The 23,108-nt window shown below is 39.5% G+C and overlaps 1 protein-coding gene across 4 annotated transcripts in view; it reads left to right on the top strand.

Annotated features, from left to right (window-relative positions):
- Window positions 1–23,108, top strand: part of ADAMTS12 (ADAM metallopeptidase with thrombospondin type 1 motif 12) — a 167,861-nt gene that overhangs the window by 139,926 nt on the left and 4,827 nt on the right. For 3 of the 4 annotated variants that reach the window (XM_040542130.1, XM_040542131.1, XM_040542133.1), the window contains 6 exons: window positions 7,558–7,768; window positions 10,551–11,699; window positions 16,563–16,715; window positions 18,774–18,947; window positions 20,649–20,795; window positions 22,774–22,927. In XM_040542130.1, the coding sequence (XP_040398064.1) occupies window positions 7,558–7,768; window positions 10,551–11,699; window positions 16,563–16,715; window positions 18,774–18,947; window positions 20,649–20,795; window positions 22,774–22,927 (1,988 nt within the window). The remainder of the gene's footprint in view (window positions 1–7,557; window positions 7,769–10,550; window positions 11,700–16,562; window positions 16,716–18,773; window positions 18,948–20,648; window positions 20,796–22,773; window positions 22,928–23,108) is intronic. The other variant, XM_040542132.1, reaches the window with a different exon arrangement.

The raw sequence follows: 23,108 nt of genomic DNA, 5'->3' as shown, positions 1-23,108 counted from the left end.
GCTGCTCTGCAAAGTTTCCAGTGCAAGTTGCTGAGCAGTCTGCTGTGAAAGGCAGAGAATGCTATCTGTCATCTTTTCATTTAGTTTAGATGCAGGTGTGCATGCAAGCCATGTAAGTTTTTATTTTAAAAATTCTGTCTTAGCTCAAGTAATACTGTATCATTGCATGTTCCAAAACTCAACTTGCAGAGCAGATTTTTAAGCCTTTTGATGCTGTTTTTCAGTATTTTTTTTATATTCCTTTGTCCTTTTTGTGAGGAAGGATGATTGGAAATGCGCACTTTTTCATAACTCTAATTACCATACCTTCTTTATAACACTTATAATGTGACATCTTTTCTATTGTATCCCTTCTTATTTTTTCTTTCCAGGGAAGTGCAGCTTTCTTCATTCTGTGTTCACATGGGAATCATTTTTTCTATTCCCATAGCATTATTTTAATGATCTTTTTCATCTCTCTTTTTTCCGTTCTATGATTTTAGGGAGCAGGGTAAGGAAGATTAACCACAGCAAACATTCCAGGTGACAGCAGCCTGTGGCTGTAAAATAGGCACAGACTTGCTGGAAGGTATCAGTGGTGCAGGGACATGACAGTACAGCCCCCGTTCTTGTTGCTACAGTCAATATTGGTTTTAGTTTTGTGCTTTGGATACTGGAACATCTTGCTTTTGTCTTTCATTTTCTTTGGAAATCCTTTATCATGATGTCCACAGTGGTATATCAGTCTTTACCTAGTAATTCTAGTTAATTCAGGATCAAATCCAAGTCATTGCAATGATTTCCTTAAGGTATACCATGTTATCTGTATCAGCAGCAATTTTCATGAGGTTTTAACATAAATTGTGTGGCTGTTGGTTTTATTAGTCATTTCCAAGTATCTTCACAAGAAAGTATGATGTCTCCTTTGGGAATTATATCTTTACGGTTGCAGCCTCTATAAATAACTGTTAAAAGCATAAACTGTCAGCATTTCATAGTTCTGTATAGATTGCTAGGAAATCAACTGACAATAGATCAAACTTATTAAGTAGTTGACTACTTAAGACCTGAGCCTTCCCACGTGTGGGGGAGCTTTGTATTTACTACATGTATTAACCGTTGTATTTATTCCAAAGTTTCAAATGTGCTCAAGTTACTCCATTTGCTCTAAGTGGTTGCATTATTCAGGCCTGTTCTTGAAAGTGAGGGAGCAGAACTTGTCCATTATAAGGCAGATCGTGGAATTACATTAAGTGTGAACTAGTCAGAAAAGCTCTCGTATGCTGCCAGTCGGAGTGATGATTCTCAAGCTCATTCTGCTCTGCAGAGAAAAGGAGTAATTATCCTTCTGAGGACTGCAAAAAATACTTGACAATTTTCAATTCTCAGTGCAGGGAACCCAGACAATATATACTTCTAGAGTCAATTTCCATATGTATTTTTATCTTAACAGAAGAATGACTGTAGTTGTGTGACCATCTAAGTAAGCCCCTATTCTGGTTTCCAGCAGGGCCATAACTACATGCCTAAGGAGGAGCGGAAAAGGCAAGCATAAATTATCTCTCATTCTAATACTCTTAGAGTTTCCAACTGTTTTTAATTCGATGCATTTCCAGAGCAATGTATGCTTTCTCTCCGCAGTAATTCAGCCTCCCTCTGCAACTGTGAAACGTCTTTCATATACATCTTCCTTTGCAAGAAGTTCCACATTTTTTATGCCCACTGTGTGAAGAACCATACATTTTATTTATTTTGAATGTGGCTCTTACCAGCTTCTTTTGGTCGCCACTAGTTCTTTTAATAGAAGTGCTGACAGTGAATAGTGAGTTCCTATTCACCCTTCCCAGGCCACTTATTTTGTAGATTTGGTCTCTGATCCAGGCTGTGGTCCCAGCATGGGGTTTAGCTGATATTACTTTTCCATGACATGTGTGTTATCTCTAACCCAGACAGGTAGTTACATGTAGAATCATAGAATCATTTCGGTTGGAAAAGACCTCTAAGATCATCAAGTCCAACCCTTAACCTAGCACTGCCAAGTCTACCACTAAAGCATGTTCCTAAGCACTGCATCTACATGTATGTTGAATACTTCCAGGGATGGTGACTCAACTGCTTCCCTGGGCAGCCTGTTCCAATGCTTTACAACCTTCACCAATGCTTTCAGTGAAGAAAATTTTCCTAATATTGAACCTAAATGTCCCCTGCTTCAACTTGAGGCCATTTTGTCTTGTCTCATCGCCTGTTGCTTGGGAGAAGAGACCAACCCCACCCTGATACAACCTCCTTTGAGGTAGCTGTAGAGAGTGATAAGGTCTCCCTAAGCCTCCTTTTCTCCAGGCCAAACAACCCCAGCTCCCTCAGCCGCTTCTCATAAGACTTGTTCTCTAGGCCCTTCACCTTCAGACATCTCTGTCTGAAAAGCAAGTAGGCACTTCAAGCACACAAGATACTGTGGTTTGGTGGTTGTAAAGAAAATCTGAATGTTAGAGAAAGGTGTCCTGTACAGCACTATTAGCACAACTGAGAGTTCGTGTGAAACTGCCAAAGGACAGGTGTTTTGTAGTGAGAGGTGGCTCAATTCTGTACGAGAGCTGAGGACAGTGTCATTAAAAATGGCACTACTGGGAACCTTTGGTTGGAGCTGTAACCACAAGACTGGAACTGCTGGATGATATCATGTTTCCCAATAGCAAATCAGTTTCTTTGTGGGAACATCCTGTCTGAAACAAGGATGCTGTCTTGCACAACCCTCCTATGATCTGCTGAATCCCGTGGATGGAAAACAGGCTACCATGCACCTATCTACTAGGTCACTAGCTCAAAATTAGATAATGTATCAAATGGTAGCTACAGGCAAAGAATAACATTAATGTTTGTAACTTGCACAAACCAGGTCTTATCTCATCAATCCATTTCAGGAAGTTAATTATAAACTGTTTAATGACAGGCTTCTGCAAAGTCCAAGTCTTAATATTGTTCTTGTTTTGTTTCTTCCCCATGCTTCCTACTAAAAAAATCTGGGGCAATGCAAATATTTTAAATGTAGCAATACATGTGTGCCATGTGTTGACTAAGAACAAAATAAATATGGTTGAATAGTTGAGAGTTCAAACATGATACAGCTGCTCATGTGAAACTTCAGTGATGCTCCTCAGCAGGAGTGACCGTGGCGTGAATGTATACGTTTTCCATACTGCGCTATGGAATGAGGTTTCCAGTTATATGTTTCTTGGATAGGCATGGATTTTGCTCCATAGGTGTTCATGATAAAAATCAACAGATACTACATGAAGAAAAAGAGAGCAATTTTAACTACTTGTGCTCTGAGTAGAAGTTTTACCCTGCCCGTACAGAAAATTGCCTGAAGCGATTTTAACATGATTACCCCCTTAAACAGAGGAACTGTAAATAGGATATTTTCAAAGGACTTGGGATCTCCTGCAATATCCAAATTTATCTGCTTCCTTACAATTTTATTGTATTGTCCTGCTTCTAAATTGTTTAGTAAACTTCAACAGTGTAATAAGAACATAAAGTTTTGTTTCTATTATAATACTTAGACCAAACAACAGTGCCTTGTTGATACGTGCTCTGCCTGGTGTTGTACAAGTATGTGTAGTGAAAGAAGACCGTCTTTCTTTAAAGAAATAGTGAGAGGGCAGGAATATTGAGCCCCATAGGATGAATATAGCAAACTTAGGTCCCAAAATCCCAACAGGATCCTCATTCAGCATACATCATCTAGGCATAGACAGACGGGGTTGTTGGGCTCTGCCTTAATTATTACAAACCTTGAAAGCTCAGTATGATAGGAAAAAGAGAAGTCTCATTCCAGGCAGCTGAATGCCCCCTGGGAAAATCAGATTTTGTCCCTACCTCTGTCCCAAAATTGTTGTTATGACAGGCAAGTCGCATAATTTTCAAAAATTCTTATGTGTATGCTCTTCATTTTCTGGATGCATGATTGGGTGCTGCTAGCTGGACTGTAGAAGAGCTGAGCACTCACAACTGCAGTGGAAAATCTACTGAAGTTATGCTTTCATCGTACAGGCTGCTCTCTAATTTGAGAGCCTCAGGAAAATTTGTGCTCACACAAATTAGTTACCCAAATCATACACTTCATTTGTTTGTGAACACAATCTTTCTGTGCCATGTCTGCCTATGGAGATAAGACAGTCCTGTCACTTTGTAGGAACAAGGTGATGCATTAATATTGAAGAGCCACTCGTTTGCTGTAGTAGGAACGAGTATTAGACAGACTCCCATCAGGCTTCAGTTTCTACCAACTTGTCCCACCACAATCAGCACAGCTACCTACTAGTTTTCTTCCCCATATCCTTTTCTTTGCCAGGCATCTCTGTGCATGTGATTGAGGAAAAAAAAAAAAAGGCTTGCTTATAACCTGCCCAAAGCTAAGTCTGTCTGGCAGTGCCCTCCACTCTCTAGCTTACAGCTGGGAGGACTGACAGCTTGGTCATCTCAATTTAGAAGTTGGATGTGTGGATCTCAGATTGCTGTGTCAATTCTGGCTGTGTGCTCATCAGCCACCTCCAGTTTCGGTGATGGCTCTGCAGTGTGGAGACAGCAGAAGCTCCTAGATGACTGGTGTTTTGTCACTCAGGTGCTGCACCCTTATGTGCAGTCCAGGACCTGCTTTGGAGCACCCTGTAATAGAACAGACAAGTAGATGGTAAATGTTCTTCCCTCCTTGCTTTGCCTGTCTTCGCCTTCTGCTGGGACACTGCAGTTCAGAAGTCTTCAGTGGGGACCATGAAGAGCCAGGCTGTGTCTCCATGTTAAGTTTCTCATGACTGAGTGTCCTGGTTTCAGGTAGGACAGAGTTAATTTTCCTCCTAGTAGCTGGCAGGGTGCTATGTTTTGGATTAGGATGAGAAGAGTGCTGATAACATGCTGATGTTTTAATTGTTGCAGAGCAGTGCTTACACCAAGCCAAGGACTTTTCAGCTTCTCGCTCTGTCCTGCTAGCGAGCAGGCTAGGGATGCAGCAGGAGCTGGGAGGGGACAGACCCAGGACAGCTGACCCAAACTGGCCAAAGGGGTATTCCATACCATCAGACGTCATGCTGAACAATATATAGGGGTGGCTAGCCGGGGTGGGGGGGCCGGCTGCTCGGGGATAGGCTGGGCATCGGTCAGTGGGTAGTGAGCAATTGCATTGTGCATCACTTATTTCGTACACATTATTAGTAGTAGTACTATTATCATTATTATTATTATTATTTTCCTGTCTTAATAAACTGTCTTTATCTCAACTCACAGGCTTCACTTTCCCATTTCTCTCCCCCATCCCAGAGAGGGAGGGGGGAGGGTGAGCGAACGGCTGTGTGGTGCTTAGCTGCCGGCTGGGTTAAACCACAACACTGAGTGTTTAAGACAGGTGCATATGCACCAGAATGGAAATAAGAAAAATGCACTGTTGGGATCTCCAGTTACTGATGAGAATAAGCTTTTAATAAAAGCAAGTTTTCTGAATTGTGTGTGGTGAACAAGGTGCTGGTTAATTAACTAATTGACTCATCAGTACCATCTGCTACCTACATTGCATGAGGAAGGGTTCAATGGAAAAAGTTACATGATTAAAAGTAGTCCATGAAGATGCAATAGGATACAATCTTAATTCTGGGATTTCCTAACCTCAGAGAATTTATTTTCTTCAGTGACTTTTTAAAAAATGTTTTGCGTTTGCTAGCTTGTTAATAATTTACCATTACTGCTGGTGAAGATAGTTTCTGTAGGAAACTGATAATTTAGTGCTAAGAGTTCAGTACTTAAACCTGCAAACTGCTGAGCCCTCACTCAGAGCCACATGAAAATAGTGAGGGAGGCGGTGTCAGCTTAGCATGTTTGTAACTTGAAATATGTGATCTGGTTCCATTAAAATTAATAGGGCAATTCACATACTTCAGATTGCATTTGTGCCAAAGCATCAGCTGTTTACAAGATACTAGAGATGATAAAAAGAATTGGAGAGAAGATGCAAGAGATGAAAACAACCCTGAAATGACTTGATTAAGGTTATGATAATATCTTTTTCTCTTCTTTTGTGCCACATACGTCAGAGGTGCACTTTGTTTTTCTTTTTAACCGGTTGTTAGCTTTCCTTTGTTATTTGTAGAAACCTGAAAGAGCAAGAAACACTCCAAAGAAAGGCAGAAGGAGAGAATTAATTTATTCTTTTTATTACAGCAATGTCCAGAGGCCTCATACAGGGCTGTGGCTGTGGGTTACCATTCTACCGCATGCCCCAAAGGGCTTATAGTGTAATTTAAAAGGAAATGCAATATATATTCATAAGTAAAGAGAAGGAAGGTGTAGGTACCCCAAAGGAGACCAGATGGTTGCACAAATGAGCTGTGTGTGTAGCTTGATTGCTCTGAGCCTTTTTTTTTTTTTTTTGGATGATTGTGAGTAGATATCAGTGCCTATCAGTGCCTTCCAAATGAGTGACAGCTCATTAACAATTGAAGAATAAATTAATTGGGAAACAGAGAATGAAAGTCGAAAGGGGAGAGGGACACTGAAGAAGCCAGAAACCAAAGAAGCCAGAAATGCAGTAAGATGGAAGAGAAAGCAAGAAGATTGTGACAGATCCAGATGAATGCTAAAAACAGCAATAAAACCTGCCATGGAACTTTGATGTGTTTATCAGAACGGGTTTATTTTGCTCTAAGTTCATTGGCCTAAAAAGGAGGGGAGGAAAAAAAGACGGTAATTTTGGGTTTAAGCCCAAAACATTTTTTTTGCTTTTTTGTCTAGAAACGCATATTTCTATAGGGAAATTCATATTTCTGTAAAAGCAAAATACATAATAAAATATGTGTCCCTGGTGGGGTGTGTGTGTGTAAGGCTTTGGCATGACTTCAAAACTCAGGAGCAATTTACAGTGTCTAAGGAGCATTTTTAGTCTGGAGTTCACAGCTGAGCTAAGTTGCCTATATAGCAGCTTGGGACTGTGTTCTTGCCTAGGGTACTCTAAGCTGCACTGGAAAACACTGCTCTGAGATGAAATATTTAATTTTCATTTGGTAAAGCGTTACACAGTATGCTATGGAAGACCATCTGTAGTCAGGAGAGAGACACAGAACGGGCTTGTTTTTACTTTTGAATGAAAAAAGTACAGAAAAGGCCGCTGTAGTACAGACCACCCAGCTAGGCCCAGAGATATAGCACTGCTGGGCACTCATCCTGCAGGGGTGCAAGTAGCATAGCTCTGACTGCAAGCAACATAGCTTCTGGTCTTCTGATGTTATTGCCTTGCTGCTTGCCCTTGTGGAGGGAGTTCAGTGCCAATGCCAGTTTGAACACTCCTGCAACACTGGCTGCATAGACATGTGTGGTGGTCTTTTCCACCTAGCTGTTGTAATTACACACCCTCTGGTGATTCCGATTTGTTAACTCTTTCTGTATTATTAAGGTAACAATAAGCAGATAATACGATAGAGTAAAAAAATAACTAAGCTCCCTAGCAGTTACTCAGTCTAGATGTGAAGGAGTATCTTTAATGTGCTGGTTATGGATTATTTTCTGTAATGTTTCGTATCCCTCATTTTTCAGATGGTGGGCAGGAGAATGGCAGAAATGTTCGACAACATGTGGCCCAACAGGACAGAAGAAACGAACTGTACTTTGCATCCAGACAGTGGGATCTGATGAGCAGGCATTGGCTGTCACAGAATGCCAGCACCTACTTAAACCAAAGACCCATCTGTCATGCAACAGGGATGTCTTGTGCCCATCTGACTGGACAGTGAGCAACTGGACTGAGGTAAATTCATGTCACCTGTAGCATTAAATGTTTGTTTTCTGTTTTTTATTTTTTCAAAATGACCTATCATAATCAATAGAGAAGACCAATGATCTGTTTTTTTTTTTCCTTATTTTTTAACGAGTCTTCACAAGAGGAAAAAAAAGCTGCACTGTTTGCTGATGACCTCAACAAGTGCTGTGTGTGAGATGTTTCTGAGGTTTTGGCTTGCTTGGTACCACAGAACAGAGCGTGTTTGCATGCACAGAATTCTATGGAATACTCATTACTGCTGTGAAACAGATTGGGGAAGGCTCTGTGTCATGTCTACAGGGATAAAAAGAAACTTTTTTATAATTTTTACATTTATATCTCTTTTACATTCATATCTCTGTCATTTTTTGCAGCAGCATGCAAGCCTTTTATTTCTAGTATTAGTCTGAAGCTCATATTAACACTAGAATATCTGTGCACCCTTCAAGTGTTAATTAAATATTGTGCAGTTATTTCATTGACAGCTGATGAACTGCAGAATGTGAGGTGGTCAAGTTAATGACTGCAAAAAAGTAAATTTGTCTAAATATACTAGAACAGATTCTGCAATATATGCTAGTATTAATTGGGAGCATTTGTTTTTTGTGCTCTGTCCTACTTTTTAATCTGTGGAAGGACCTCGCGCTTCTTAGCTTTCTTTAGATTATGTTGCTGGTATCTGCAGGTGCTTCCCAACTTCACGTTCCATTGGAGCCCCAACATATTGAGCAGTCTAATTCTACATGAAACCTAAAAATGCACCAAGATACATCTTTTGGGAGGAAGAAAAAGGTTTTGAGTCATGTGAAATTTTTAAATTGTTTTGTTCTGATATAGTGAGATTTGCTTTTGTTTAACCTCACAAACAGGCAGTTTTGTTGTGTATACTGAGATAAGAAAGTGTAACTGATAATCATGAAAACAAATGCACAACAAATATTTCCATTTCAGATGTCAATAAAATTGAAGTTGGACAAGTTTTTCAAAACTTCCAAAACTTTCATTTTTAAAAACTCCACTGCCTTCTTTCTCCTATTTCATTTTTTTTTTTTTTATCAAACTCACTAATGAGCTTGATAGCAGATTCAGGATAATGAGCTAGTAGAATTTTATGATGGTTTTATTCACCTGCAACAAAATGGGGGGGTTGAGTATGGGCTCGACTGTTTCTCCTGAACAAATTACAACATTTTCAGGACGTTTGTAATTGGAGAAATTTTTTTTTTTTTGCTGGTAAATTTGAGAGAGAGATTTTATACAGGCAAAACTTCCTTTTACTCTGAACTTACCTTGCTGTTAGAAGATCATTCTGTATCTTAAAAACTGAACATACTTAATTAGGTAGATAATGAGGATGAAGTGTTACAGCCATTCTGAAATCTCTTTTTAGTGCTTGGCTGTAATCTAATGCAGAGGTTTTCAAAGCTAGTTCTGGGAGAAAGACAGACATTGTCCCAAAAAGCTAATCAGGTTAGATGTTCTTTTTAATTTACCAGAATGCTGATCTTAATCATACAGGTGGCAAAGTAAGTTTGTTGTATTTCTCTGGAAGCAGCAACATGGTGCCAGCAGTTACTGTTGTCCTCAGTAGGCAAAATCCATTACTGCCAGTCTCAACAACTTCAGAGGTCAAATTGAAGCTAATGTAAACTTGCATAGCTCTGAGTACATTAAATATGCTATATTGCTGGAAGTGCAAGGAGGACAGGCAGAATGTCTAATGAAAGTGCCTACTCTGCTTTCCTCCCTGCGCCTGTTGCTGCAGAGCTGATGTTACTGTACAGGTGTTGACAATGCACGAAGTACCAATAACACAAGGTCACAGGCGTTTCTACTGCTCTGTGACCTAGACTAGCTCTAAGAAGGGTTAGATAACCCAGGGATTTTAAAGTGCTGGCAGTAGGAGTGTTTGTAATTGTGCTGAGCACCTGGTTTAGCTGGTCAGGCTCCCTTGCATCCGAAGGAGACTTTCTTCAGCAGGTTATATGTAACATCACCATTAATAACCAACCAGTCAATCAGCCTTAGTACTTCAAACTGGAGAAGTACTTTGAAATTTCAGAAAGTCATCAGGGGAGTGACAGCTGCTAAACTTGTGGCTGTACCTGTGGGGCTGAGGATAAGGAACATCATTGAAAAAACGTCTCCTTAACTTCCAGCACACTTTGTACATGATAGTGCTCCCATTTAAACAGAAGACACATAGGTTATTTACTTGTAATAGTCCAAGTCCAATAGGAGAGATGTGAACAGCCCTGGCAGCAAGTGGTGGTTGCATTAAGACTGAATGAAAGATCCATTTCATAAAGTCAGCAAGGATCTAGGAGTTGCAGAAGTCATCACAGCAGGTTGGTGGCATCAGGAGCAGCCAATAGTGAGCCAGACAGATGCTTTTGATGGCAGCTTTTTCAGTCTGTTTTTTTATATTTTTGGTGGTAAAGGTGTTGGCTAAACAACTTTTGTGATTGTTTCGCAGTAGAAATCAAATTCTAGCATATTTTTCTAGAATTCCGTATTTTTTCTTTATCAAGTAGTCTTTTATCACTGATGTTTACTCAAGGTGACATTTACTCTTCTAAAAATTTGGCAAAAGCTGCATGATAACAGAAAATCACTAAAATGAAGGGCTTGTTCCTCAGGAAAAAAAGAAAATTTGTTATTGATTATTTGCAATGATTCTTCTTTATTGAAGAGAGCTGCCAGTTGACACTTAACTGACTTGTACAACAGAATGAAGAGAGGTATTGTATTAATTCTGTTTCTTCTGCAGTGCACAGTTACTTGTGGTGGAGGGATTAGGACTCGGAACGTTACTTGTGCCAAAAATAACCATGAGCCATGTGATAGTTCCAAGAGACCAAACTCTAAGGCCCTGTGTGGTCTTCAGCAATGTCCTTCTGCTGGAAGATTTCTGATACCCCCACTGGCACCCAGAAGAGGAAAGATCATAATCAGAAAAACAACTACTCCCAAACGGAGTCGTCCTAACAGAATACCCATACCTCTACCAAGCCCAAGGTTCCATACAACAACAAGAACACCCAATCCTGAAAGTGTAACTCCCTATTTGCCTACATCCTCTGGTTTGGATAATGTCTCTGAAAAAGAAGGAACAACCAGCAAAACATTACAAAATAATTTTGTTGGATCAACTGATGTTTACAATTATCCTGTTGTTTCTACTGAAAATAGTTCACATCAAAATACTACTTCGTGGCCTTTTCATAATAGCTCAAGTTCCGAAATTATAAACCATGCTGAAAATGTTTCTAAAAGTGAGCCAGTTTCTGCTGTAACGGGCGAGGTGCAAAAAAGTGAGTACACTCCTGTCTCCTCTTTTACCAGTAGTCCAGAAATAAGTTCCAGCTATGATTACTTAACCGAAGAATCTGATGATGTTGATGGGTCAGTAGGAGGCAGTGGAAAACAGATTGATCGCCTTTACAGCACAGAACACGATCCTGAAATCACAACCAGGAGCACAACGATAGGTACTAGCTCTTACATCCTTCAGAATGAGAGTGTGACTTCTCACCTTCCCCCAGCATCTCTTCCCCAAGAGCCTTCTGCGCTCCTTCCTGTTAGCAGAACAACACAAGGGCTGGCATTTCCAACACCAGCAAACTCTATCAGTCTGCAAGTTGACGTGCCTGTCATAGAAGTAACTACCCAAGAAGCATCTGTTACAGTAATGCCCACAGTGTTTGGTAATGTACTGAGAGACCAAACTGACAACAGAACAGAAATAAAACTTCCTGACAACATAACCTCCAGTACACAATCGTCAGCTCTTGAGCATGCTACCAGGAACCAAAGTGCATCTGAGGGGGTTTTGACGAATGTCACAGAAAGTAACCACCTAATAACATCCAACAGTTTGCCTGGTGACGCCTACTGGATAGTAGGGAACTGGAGTGAGGTAAGTTATTTTTAACTTGCAAGTAGTGGAGAGCATTCAGCTCTCTGAACCACTGCTGAGGAAATAAATCTTGCTTTGTCACAATTATCTGACATGAATAGCATAAATTCAAATGAAATATTAGTATAAAAAATGGGTAACAGAACTTGGAGCATCTAATATTAGGTTGCTTAAATAGAATGTGTCTGTTTATGGATTCTGCAAAACTATGCATAGCTCTTCCAGGGACATGACATTCAGGGTTGACTGTAACCAGAGATACCTCAAGAGCTTTGTTTTAAAGCATAGCAAAAAGATAAGCTATTAGATGAATCCTGGAGACACCAAATGAGTGTGTTTGTATTTCCAAATAAGTACATAATTCAAGTTAGCTGTAGATATGCTACTGTGTTCTAACCTTTGCTTATATATCATTTCTCTCTAATTATGTGTGTTTCCTAAGTTCGTACATGACCAGGGTCATGTAGGTAAGCTAGCTTTATTACTATATAAAGCACATTGATATAATGGTTGCTGAAACATATTTTTAGTTGGCTATTAACGGATTTTTTGGTGCATTTCTATCTCGTACCACCATCAGTGTTTGTATCCACCATTAAGCAAATGCCTCCCAACTCAGAGCAACATTCTGCCTGGTAAAACCAGTTTGAATATACAAAGTCAAGATAAGAATGTTAGTCCAAAGTTAAACTGGTATATCTGGGCCATTAATTTGTCCAGCACATGTCCGCAGAGAGACATTGTAATATGGAGTTCTGCACCATTCTTAGAAGTTTAGGTGATCATATGTTGGAACTGGGTTGAAGCAGTAGTAAACATGAAGCATTTTGTCTGTAGTAAACATGAAGCATTTTGTCTGGTTGGCGTAAAAATTAAAATTGTCAGGCCAGTGGCTTTGGCTATTACAGTATCTTTGGATACAATAGCTGATAATTGCAGCATTAAGCTATGTCTTATTATTTGAAGGTAGAAATGAGCAGTTTTTGTCTGCATTAATGGCTGTGCCAGAACGAAGTTGGATCGAAACAGGTGTTAATATCCCATACTACTACTAGTGAAAGCTCTGGTTTCCTATTTGAGTAAATGAAACAAGTACAGCTCACAGGGAGTTTGAAAACTTTTGAGTTGTTAAGCATTTGGAAGATGTTTTACAGCACCACCTTCAAACTTGTCTCAGTTTCCTAGCTTTTCAGAAAGAAGTTTTCTACTTTGTGAGCATAACTTTTACCTTGCAAGTATATCGTGCTAAATCGAGCAGGTAGAGAACTGTGCTTCCCAGACTTGGATATCTCTGATCATTGCTGAATGGTTATAAAGCTTGAGTAACTTCTGTTTTCTGTGCAGGAGCAATATAAATTGTAGAGTTTGCTATGGCCTTTCAAAAGTGCTTACAATCTTTTGTATTGTGCTATTGACTTTCCTTTACCAACACATATAACCATGCTTTTTGACAGTCAGGTTTCTGTGCTGCTATCTTGCTGTGTTCTGAGATAGTACTTATTCAGGGGGTCAGGGATGGTGAAGGGGCAAACATACCCATTTTTGTTGATGTTCTTCAAATCATAATACCTGAAGTGAGAGACTTTGGTATCTGAACAAGTTACTTAATTTTTTTGATGGCCTTTCTTTGATAGCCAAGCTAAACAGTACAGCCGAGAGTCCGTAACTGGAAGCCTTGTTGCACTGAGCATAGAAAAACTAGAATGGTTTGGTTTGGAAGGGATCTTAAAGACCACCTAATTCCAATCCCCTGCCATGGGCAGGGAACCTTCCACTACACCAGGTTGCTCAAAGCCCCATGCAACCTGGCCTTGAACCCTTCTAGGGATGGGGCATCCACAGCTTTTCTGGGCAACCTGTTCCGGAAGGATGTGGATCTGTTAGAGTGGGTCCAAATGAGGGCCATGAGGATGATCAGAGGGCTGCAGCACCTGTCCTATGAAGACAGGCTGAAGGAGCTGGGGATGTTCAGCCTGGAGAAGAGAAGGCTTCAGGGAGACGTCATTGCAGCTTTTCAGTACTTAAAGAGGGCTTATAAAAACTACGGAGAGCAACTTCTTGCTTTAGCATATAATGATAGGACAAGGTGGAATGCTTTTAAACTAAAAGAGGGATGATTTAGATGAGATGTCAGGAGGAATTTTTTTACTCAGAGGGTGGTGAGGCACTGGCACAGGCTGCCCAGAGAAGTTGTGGCTGCCCTATCCCTGGAGGTGCTCAAGACCAGGTTGGATGAGGCCCTGGGCGACTTGATCTAGTGGGTGGCGTCCCTGCCCAGTGGCAGGGGAATTGGAACTGGATGGTCTTTAAGGTCCCTTCCAACCCAAGCCATTCTACAATTCTATGATCACACCCTTAGGACCACTCATCACTGGTCATCAAGCCATCGACAGTGGTGTTCATTATGGCCCCAGCTGACGCATGGCAAATAAAATGGAATAATTGCTATAGTTGTGTGTGTGTGTGTATATATGTATATACATACAGACACACACGTATACACACATACACGTCTATATATATATATTACTGTTGGGATGAAATTTATCTTGTTTTGTAACCATTTAATTTCGATTCGTTTGATCTGTGGACCACTGTAAAACTGGATCCCTTAATACAATATTATTATTTTCAACAGATGTTCTCAGGTTTTTTTGGTGTATGTATATATACCTTTTTTGGTGTATGTATATATAGCTCGATATATATAAAAAAGGTTTTTCCTAAATGTAATTTTTTTTACATCTTTTTAAATTTCAGTTTACTGTTTCCTTGAGATTTTTCTACTTCTCAAGACGTTTTTGAATTTAGATTGTGTCTTCCAGTGTTCCTGCTAACTCTCCCAACTTGGTGTCATCTGCAAAATTTTTAAGTGCATGCTCTTCTTCATGACTCAAGTATTTAATGAAAATACTAAAGAAAGCTTAGCTCTGGACAGAGACCTGCAGGGCCACATTTGAAATATCTTTTTATTTTGATGTCGAATCGCTGAGGACCACTTTATTATAGTTTTTTTTATTAGATGTCTATTGTAATGATTTCTCTTGGATCATATTTCTATCATTTGCTAAAAGAACAGTCATGTCAAAATGCATCATGTTGACTGGCTCTCTTTTTTTCATTAAACCAGGTACCCCATTTGTTCTTGAAAGGTCCATGTTGTCTGCTTTATTGCTTTGTCATCATTGTTACCATATACCATTTTGGTCTTGATTGTTTAATATTTTGCTTTTGTGTCTTCTTATGAAGTTAGGCTGTGTGTTCTTAGTCCACAGATCTGTCGTCTTGTTTTCCCAAAGGTAACTTGAAAGGTTCTTCTCTAATCCGCTGGGACCTTCTCAATCTTCCATAATTTTCAAAAAATTATTCTCAACAGTTCAAAGGTTATTTACAAACACTTGAATGGCTATTGTGATATGGTCAATAAACTCAGCTTTGCAGAACTGATAAAAACAATTTGAGGATACTTAACACATCTCAAATTACTATTTTTAATATTTTAGTGATCTTTTGCTATTTGATTCAGGCTGCTGCTTCTAGTTAAAATTAACTTTATGTGAAGCCTGGCCCACTTAATTTCTGCTGCCTGGCTATGGTTCTGAGCAACTGGCTATAGGTGGTCCAGCTTGAGCTGGTGGATTGGACAAGATGACCTGCAGGCATCCTGTCCTATCCTGTGATTCTGTGAATGTCAGCTATTACATTTCTCACGAGATGAAGGACTTATATTTCTCCATACAGACAGCTTGATTCTAACACTGACAGAACCTTTTCTTATTGTTCCTTACTTATAATTCATTTTTAGTCTGCAGTTTTCTGACTTTGTGTATTTTTGTCCTGCTTACCTGTTCTTAGCAAAAATTGTTTTCTGTTTTTCGATGACTTATCTTGAAGGCCTTGATATTTCAATGCCACCATATTCTATGTAGATGAATCTCCTGCTATCCTGTCTTTCTACTGTTACTGTAATGCACTTGATAAATTTCATAACTGCCAGTATTCTGATGCTTCTTTGCTCCTTAGGATATGTCTGTACTTGTAAATTTACTGTAAACCACACAGTAGAAGTTGCTCTCTTCATTATTTGGTGGCCTAATCCAGGATTATTTATGCCATTTCTAATGCCGGCTACAGTATGCTTGGCATGTGTTGGATTTGACTCTATGCATATAGTTCACTGTCCCTCACATTTTAAGGCAGAAAAATGTAAATGGGGGGTCTCCAGTCACTTTTTACCTCTTTACAGGGGCTTTTTGCTGAAAAGCATGCACTCGCTCTTGGGAGCTAGACTGGCACAATCCGTGTCCTCTTACCTCTGATATTAAAGCTGTCCCACAGTTTTGGAAACACTTATCCTATCTGGATTCATCTTTCTAAAAATCGTTTTACTGTGGAGTTTTCCCAGGAGTCTCTCACAATTTATTTCAGGTTTTCAGCATTATGTACTCAATTTGCTAAATATCTCATTAGCAGTGTTAGGGATAGAGAGGGAACAATGACAAAGGTTGGATGCAATGACATTTTGCCTTAGATCCCCAAAGATCAGAGAGGGAAACATTGGAACAGCTGGTACAGATTTAGAATGTCTCAATAAGCAGAAGATTGCCAGAGTATAAATCAGAATGTTTGCATGCTGTAAAGCAGAATTGGTATTTTCCTAACAAAGCAACAGAAAGCCCTGCTTTGTAATTTAAAGTAATACAGGTAAATTTAAGTCTTCTTTTGAACATCTGTACAGACTTCTCAAATAACCTAGGCTATCTAAAATGGCTCTAGATGTTTTTGTTCAGGCTCCTGAATTGTTTCCAGAATGATTTACTAACCTCAAGTTTTCCCCTTGGGCTTTCCTCTCCCCTTGTCCAGTGCTCTACCACCTGTGGAATGGGAGCTTTCTGGAGACACGTGGAGTGCAGCAGCAAAAATGCATCTCACTGTCAACACACAAAACAGCCCGATCCTGCTAGAAAATGTTATCTCCGCCCATGTGCTAGCTGGAAAACAGGAAATTGGAGCAAGGTAACTTCATTTGGAGAGCTGCGTTTGAACAGTAAGCTTGCTAACTTCAAAGACTAGGGATTTCTAAATACTTCATTTTTAAAATAAGCATATACTTAATGAATGCATACATGATTCCCAGTTGACCGTCCAGTGCTAATTTCCTGACTAAGTTATTTATGGAAATGCACCTGCTGTGAATTTTATTCTTCCTGTGGGGGGGTCATGCTCATTAAATCTTGCACCTAGAGCTAACGCAGGGCTCATGGTCCATGTTTTGTGGAGATCCTAGGGCAAAGCTCTACATATTTGCAAGTGTTTCTTTTTGATCTCTGCCTCTATAGGCATATCCTGATTTTAATAAGGGGGTAAAAATTTGGGAGAGGGACTTGGCATGCTCCTGTTCACCTTGGCCAGTGTTTACTCATTTCTCACGTGGAATGGTCTATTCCTTGTTCATTTAACTTATAATTTTTATAATTTAGAAAAAGAGAGAGAGAAGGAAAGAGAAAAAAATGTAATGGGGAGAATGTCTATTTTGGCTAGGGTCTTTTTTAGTCCTAGTTACATACAAAGGTCTGGGCAACACACAGAAAAGTATCCAAGTGGATACTTAAGTGGTTAAGTGGAACCCAGTGAATTGTGTTTGAGTTCTTTTTTGATATTGTAAGGTGTGTGATGAACACCTGGAAGGACTTTCATGACTTCTTGAAGCTTATTATGTTTTGTCTTCATGCTGTTTAAAACTGGGGCATCAAATAGTGAGCTATTTTTCAAGACTCAGAAGAGGAAAAACTGCAAAATTCTGTTTGAAATAATGTTGCTTTAGGAAGGGATAGAAAGACAGGTGTCTCAAACTTTCTCAGTCACTTATCATTTTTGTAGACAGTTTTGTTGCCATTGGACTAGAGGGCAGATTTATGCAGAGAAGAGTCTGCAGAAAAGATCATAGTTACAAAACCCGGGTTATATTATTGAGCTTTTTGACATCAAACTGATTTGTACTTGAAATACGTGCTTGTGTAGAAAGTCCAGGCAAGGCCATAACCAGACTTAAACCTTCAAAATTGATTTTAAATGATGCACAGACATTCTGTGGTCCTACTTCAAGCAAGACATATTTCACCTTCACTCTTCCTTTGTAAAAGTTATTGCTCTTGCAAAAAGTAGATGATGGTTGTGTAACAAAAAGTAGCTAGAAATCAGACGTAATGATAAAATATTATGGGAAACAAATGTTTTAAAGCCTCAGTCCAAGAGGACGCTTTGAGATAAAAGGCCTTTCCTAGTGGATTTCTGTTGTGTAAGCCATCCTTATTTTACAGCAATTGAACTATACAAACCTAACTACAATTTCATATATTAAAATGGGTATTTTTTGTTTGCTTTTGCAAGCAGCAACTCTTTCTCTCATTACTTGTTTCAAAGATTTTAAGGCAATTTACCACAGCAAGACGGCTGTATCCCACTGCCAGTGTAGTAAATCTTTGTTCTCTTCCTCTCCTCTAATTCTTCCCCTCTCCTAACGGAAAGGTGTTTCATACTTGGTCTTATAGTCTGAGTTTATTACCAAATACAATTTGCATGTGTTTTCAGGCTGCTGTGTACTGAGTTTCTTGCACAGTCAGTTTTGTCCATTGTTTTTATTCAGAGGGGCAGAGACTTCTGTGAACAAGAACATGGATGCCCCTTTCACCCATCCTCCGACTCCCAGGGGAAGTAGGATGTTCAGTTCCTTGTTCAAATCAAGAATCATTATTGATGTAAACAAGAATGTTGCAAGATAACAACTAATGCCACACTCGTAGAAGTTAAAGCTAATCTGTGGTTATCCAGTGACATTGGCAGAATTGGCTTTAATTCTGGATGAAGACAGAATAATTAAATGCGTATTTGTCCTTATCCTTAGGGTAGCAAATTCATTTCTTGTGAGCAGCAGGAGAGGCTGTGGTATTTGGGGATGGAAGCTGGTACTGATGCATGAGGCACTTTGAGCAAGCTCTGGGGATAAAGGGGAGACTGGAAGGGCTCAGCTGTTGGCATCATTTGAAGAAGTGCCCCTTTCTGTTTTGTTTACAGTGCTCTGCTAACTGCAGCGGTGGTTTCAAGACCCGAGATGTTCAGTGCATCGACATTCGTGAAAAGCGACTTCTCAGGCCTTTTCACTGCCAATTACTTGGATATAAACCACAACTCAGCACCAGTTGTAATATGGAGCCTTGCCTGCAGTGGCATGTGGAGGCCTGGAATGAGGTACTGGTCTTTAAAAGAGACTTTGGGAATGAGCTATTAGCTGTCATTTAACAGTGGCAGTATGTCCCATGCTTCTAAGTAAACTTCCACACAAAGGAAAACACACAGATACTGCACTTAGAAACGCTGCAGTCTTTGTGTGTGCTTATAGCAAAAATCATCATAGATGTTAGAAAGACTTCACAGAATCATCCCTAGGATTGCGTGTGTTACACAGCTGTAAATTACCTTACCCTGAAACAGAGAGGCACATGGCCTGGAAGATGAAGTAGATTTGTTAAAGCTATGCTGCTGGATCAGTAAATGCGATTCATTCAAACTTTTCCCTTTTGCTGCCATTGTAATCTTGCTTTCTCATTATGATCTATTTGTCTTTATGCTTTTTGGGGCTGGAATTTTATGGGCCAGAGGCTGAGATCAGACATAATGTAAATCTGATTTTGGGGTGATTTGGGACTTAGTGATTTAAATTTGTATCAACAAACTTTCATAGGCAACCAGGCACATATTTATGTCAGCTAAAGCACGTAGGCTGATTATCTTTGAATGTTTGCTCCCAATAAAAGCAGCTCTGGAGGAAGTGCTGCAATGTTTGTGTCATTATGGACCTGATGCCTTTAGATTTTAAGGGAGATGATCACATTGCTTCCTTGTCACTGACAAGTCCCACCTGCCATAAGAAGTAGGAGACATCATCCTGTGTGCAGGATGTGGGTTTACTGTCAGAGCAGTCAGCAGGGGGTAAATAATAAGAGTAACCAAATGATTGTGATGAATTCATATTTTGCCACTTAAAATATTCTTTAAAAACAGTTGCCCAACCTGGCAGTTATCCTCAAGTTGAGCATACTGGGTAGAATTGGGTTGAAAAGGTTCATTTATTAGATGCCAGCTCTGGTCCTCTGTCCATAGGGACGCAATTCCTCTGAGGACAGGAACAATGCATTATTCAAAGTATATCTGGCACCTTATTTCACATTAGACTGCAGAATCTTTTGTGTATTTCAGGCAGGCTCTACTGCAGACCTAATGAATAGTAGTAAAAAATCAGATGGAAAGTAATAATAGAAAAGGGACAACAGAATGCTTAAAAAATAACCCTGATACTGTCTTTGTATTATGCTTTTTATTGCCATTCTGCAGTTAATTTATTGTTAGCACTGGGTGAATTTTAATGTCCCCAACCACCTCATAAAAATGAGGTGTTTCACCCCATGAACTTTTACTGTCTTCTGTAAATATCGCAGATTAATCCTGCAGGCACATGACTTGCAATCTCATTTTTGTTAGAGAAATTACTGTTTCTGGTGGTGTTGCATGAGCAGTTCTGCGTTGCCTGTTCTGTGTTGCTACTTCTGTGCTGTCTTATTACTTGCATTAATATATGTCAGGAACAGCTTTCTCCCAAGTATTTTGGACCAGTAATGGCTTCTTCCCTGTCTATTTCCAAGCATATGACTAAATAAATTTCTCCCTGCAGAGCTTTTCTTCCCATCTGGATTATAAGATTTGGTATGTAGGCTAGCCTGTATATCTTTCTAGATCAAAGAAAAAAAAATATATAGGTCCATGACATGCTTCCTGTTACCTGTGTATCCACATTTCTAAATGAAGAACGCTTTGCTTGTCTTTATGGTCTGTTACTGGGTTCTCATTCATTCCCACCTCTCTCCTCATGGGTTTGTGCATCTCTTGTGTTAGTGCTCAAGAACATGTGGTGGTGGCCAGCAAAAGCGACATATCTACTGCCCAAAAGAAGGCAACTGTGACTGGACAAAAAGACCTGATGCCATTGTACCATGTAACAGGCAACCTTGTACGCAATGGATTAACCAGACATGGGGCCCGGTAGGTTTCCACTCTTTGTTGCTGTATTTGTTTTCATGACTTGGCCGTATTTGATAGTATTTAAATTGTTGCTATTATTTAAAGATTAAACAATGTGTTAAAGCAAAAAAGGGAGGAGGGATCAGGCAGACAATTAATTATCTACTTGTCTGTGAACTTCAGTGCCCCTGGCAGGTGTAAATTCTTATGCACAGCTAGAGCTACGATGGGAGATCTCTTGAAAATATTACCAAACGTTTCAGAGCCAGCCCCAGTTCCTTCAAGTGATCGACATTGTAGGGATGATTCTTTTTCCTTTTCTAACAAAGAATGAGTTACCGTTGATATTCTTCCCTTATTCATTTGAAATTTTCCACTGAAAGAGACTAATAAATTCAATCATGTTCTGTTAGATACAAAGTCAGGTAAAATTTCAAAAAGACGACAAGACAGACTATCTTTAGAGAGGAAGGGAAAATCTTGAATTGCTAATAAAAGTCCCAGACACAAACCTAGCTGAGTCCCTCCTAGCACAGCTAGCCTGTTTGATCTGTCTGTGCTTTCAGAGCCTTTCCAGTCATTGTGATGTTTCAAAGCTTGTGAATTGGAGCAGGGGAGAGGGCAAGCAAGGAGGCAGAGGGGGGTGCCAGAAGGATATCCTGAAAGCAACTTAGTTGAATACTGGAATTGCCCACACAACCAGAAGTTCTGAATTTTGACAAATAGCCTTCCACTGTGGATTCTGGGAATCTAGCTGATGAACATGGTGTATATATGTTTGGAGGACCTTCCAGTAACTGCAGTACATGCTATTTATAAAGAATCTGGTGTATCTAATAAATCTTTCCCTCCAGTTTACTTTGTAAACCTATTCATACGTTACAAATACTCCTCATAATAGAAGAGAACATTGAAAGAACACCAGAAGCCAGGAGCCATAAATAAGTAAATATTGGAGAGTCATTTAATACAGAAAATGTAATGAGGGTTGTTTTTTGAGAGAAAGCCTTCAGATGGGATATTAGAGTAATGGTTTCAACTCTGACACTTAAACATGGAATTGAAAGCAACTGAATACCAGAATGTATAGCAGCTACTTTACTGATTTATTAATCCCATTTATTATACTTTATTAAAAAAAAAAAAAAGTTTTAAACATTAAAGTTGCAGAAAGAATATCTAAGATCTCTTTATGTACTTCACACTAATAATATTGTCTCTTATGGATAGAGGTACAATATAGAGAGGATGATCTGCAGCAAAATTAAAGAGCTGCCAGTCATGTCTTCATCTCTTGCACTTCATTAGCTAGCATTCTATATCGGTTGAATTGTTTTTTCTTGCTGGCCACTCTTTATCTGAAGAGAATAAGAATTTAAAATTCAGTGGAATTCTCATAAGCTCTGGGATGAAGAATTAAGTGAATTTTCAGAATAGTAAAGGAACATGGTTTGAAAATGTTCTATTACGGCCATCTATCTGTAGTCAGAACAAGCAGCTGGTGGTTGTTTTGCTGTCATAAAGAAAGGGTAGCCACAGTGCAAATGTCACCAAAGAAAAAACTTCTCACTGAGCTTTTCTGAAATCTTAAGCTCAGACATTTCTAGACCTAACATTTTAATTGACAGAGATTATTCATGTTTAATACAACTGGTGAAAAAAACACAGGAAACAAAAATTGTCAGTTCGCAATACTAATTTGGATTACTAGTCTCTATGTAGCTTTTGCATTTCTGTAGGAAACAGTTCTCTCACCCTGCTTACACAATCCAAGATGCTGTGTTTGTTCTATTTCCCTGTCCACTGTATCCTGACAAATCTTGCCACAATGCACAAAGGAAATGTCTGTATGGAGTATGAAGCACACAAAGTATTTTATTGTCATTGGTTCTGTATCATACAGTGTTTTTAGCTTTCTATCACATTACAGCTCAAATATTGGCATATTGCACAATTTCTACTTAAAAGACTTGTATGTGTTTTTAAATGACTCTTTCAGTGCACTGTTTCCTGTGGAGGGGGCATTCAGCAAAGAACTGTGAAGTGCATGAATACAGAAACTAACAAAACTGAAGACGACAGTATGTGTGCAGATAAGCCCAAGCCAACAGAGCATCAGAAATGCAATCTGCAAGAGTGCAGAAAAAGCACAGGTATGATAATACACCCGTGGCAGATGGTTTCCAAAGAGCTCTTTGTTTGTGCTGAGGTCCTGCAAAGCTGGGAACTGACTCAATCTATCAGCTTGTTATGAGTGCTACAGGCTCGGTATTTATGGGTTAGCCTAACCAGCTACTGCTCAGCCACACTATTGGCAGAATCATGTTGTTATGT

This window comes from Cygnus olor, chromosome Z (genome assembly GCF_009769625.2).
Source record: "Cygnus olor isolate bCygOlo1 chromosome Z, bCygOlo1.pri.v2, whole genome shotgun sequence".
Taxonomy (NCBI): Eukaryota; Metazoa; Chordata; class Aves; order Anseriformes; family Anatidae; genus Cygnus; species Cygnus olor.
The sequence above is the reverse complement of the archived record's forward strand: the minus strand, read 5'-3'. Positions and strand labels throughout refer to the sequence as shown.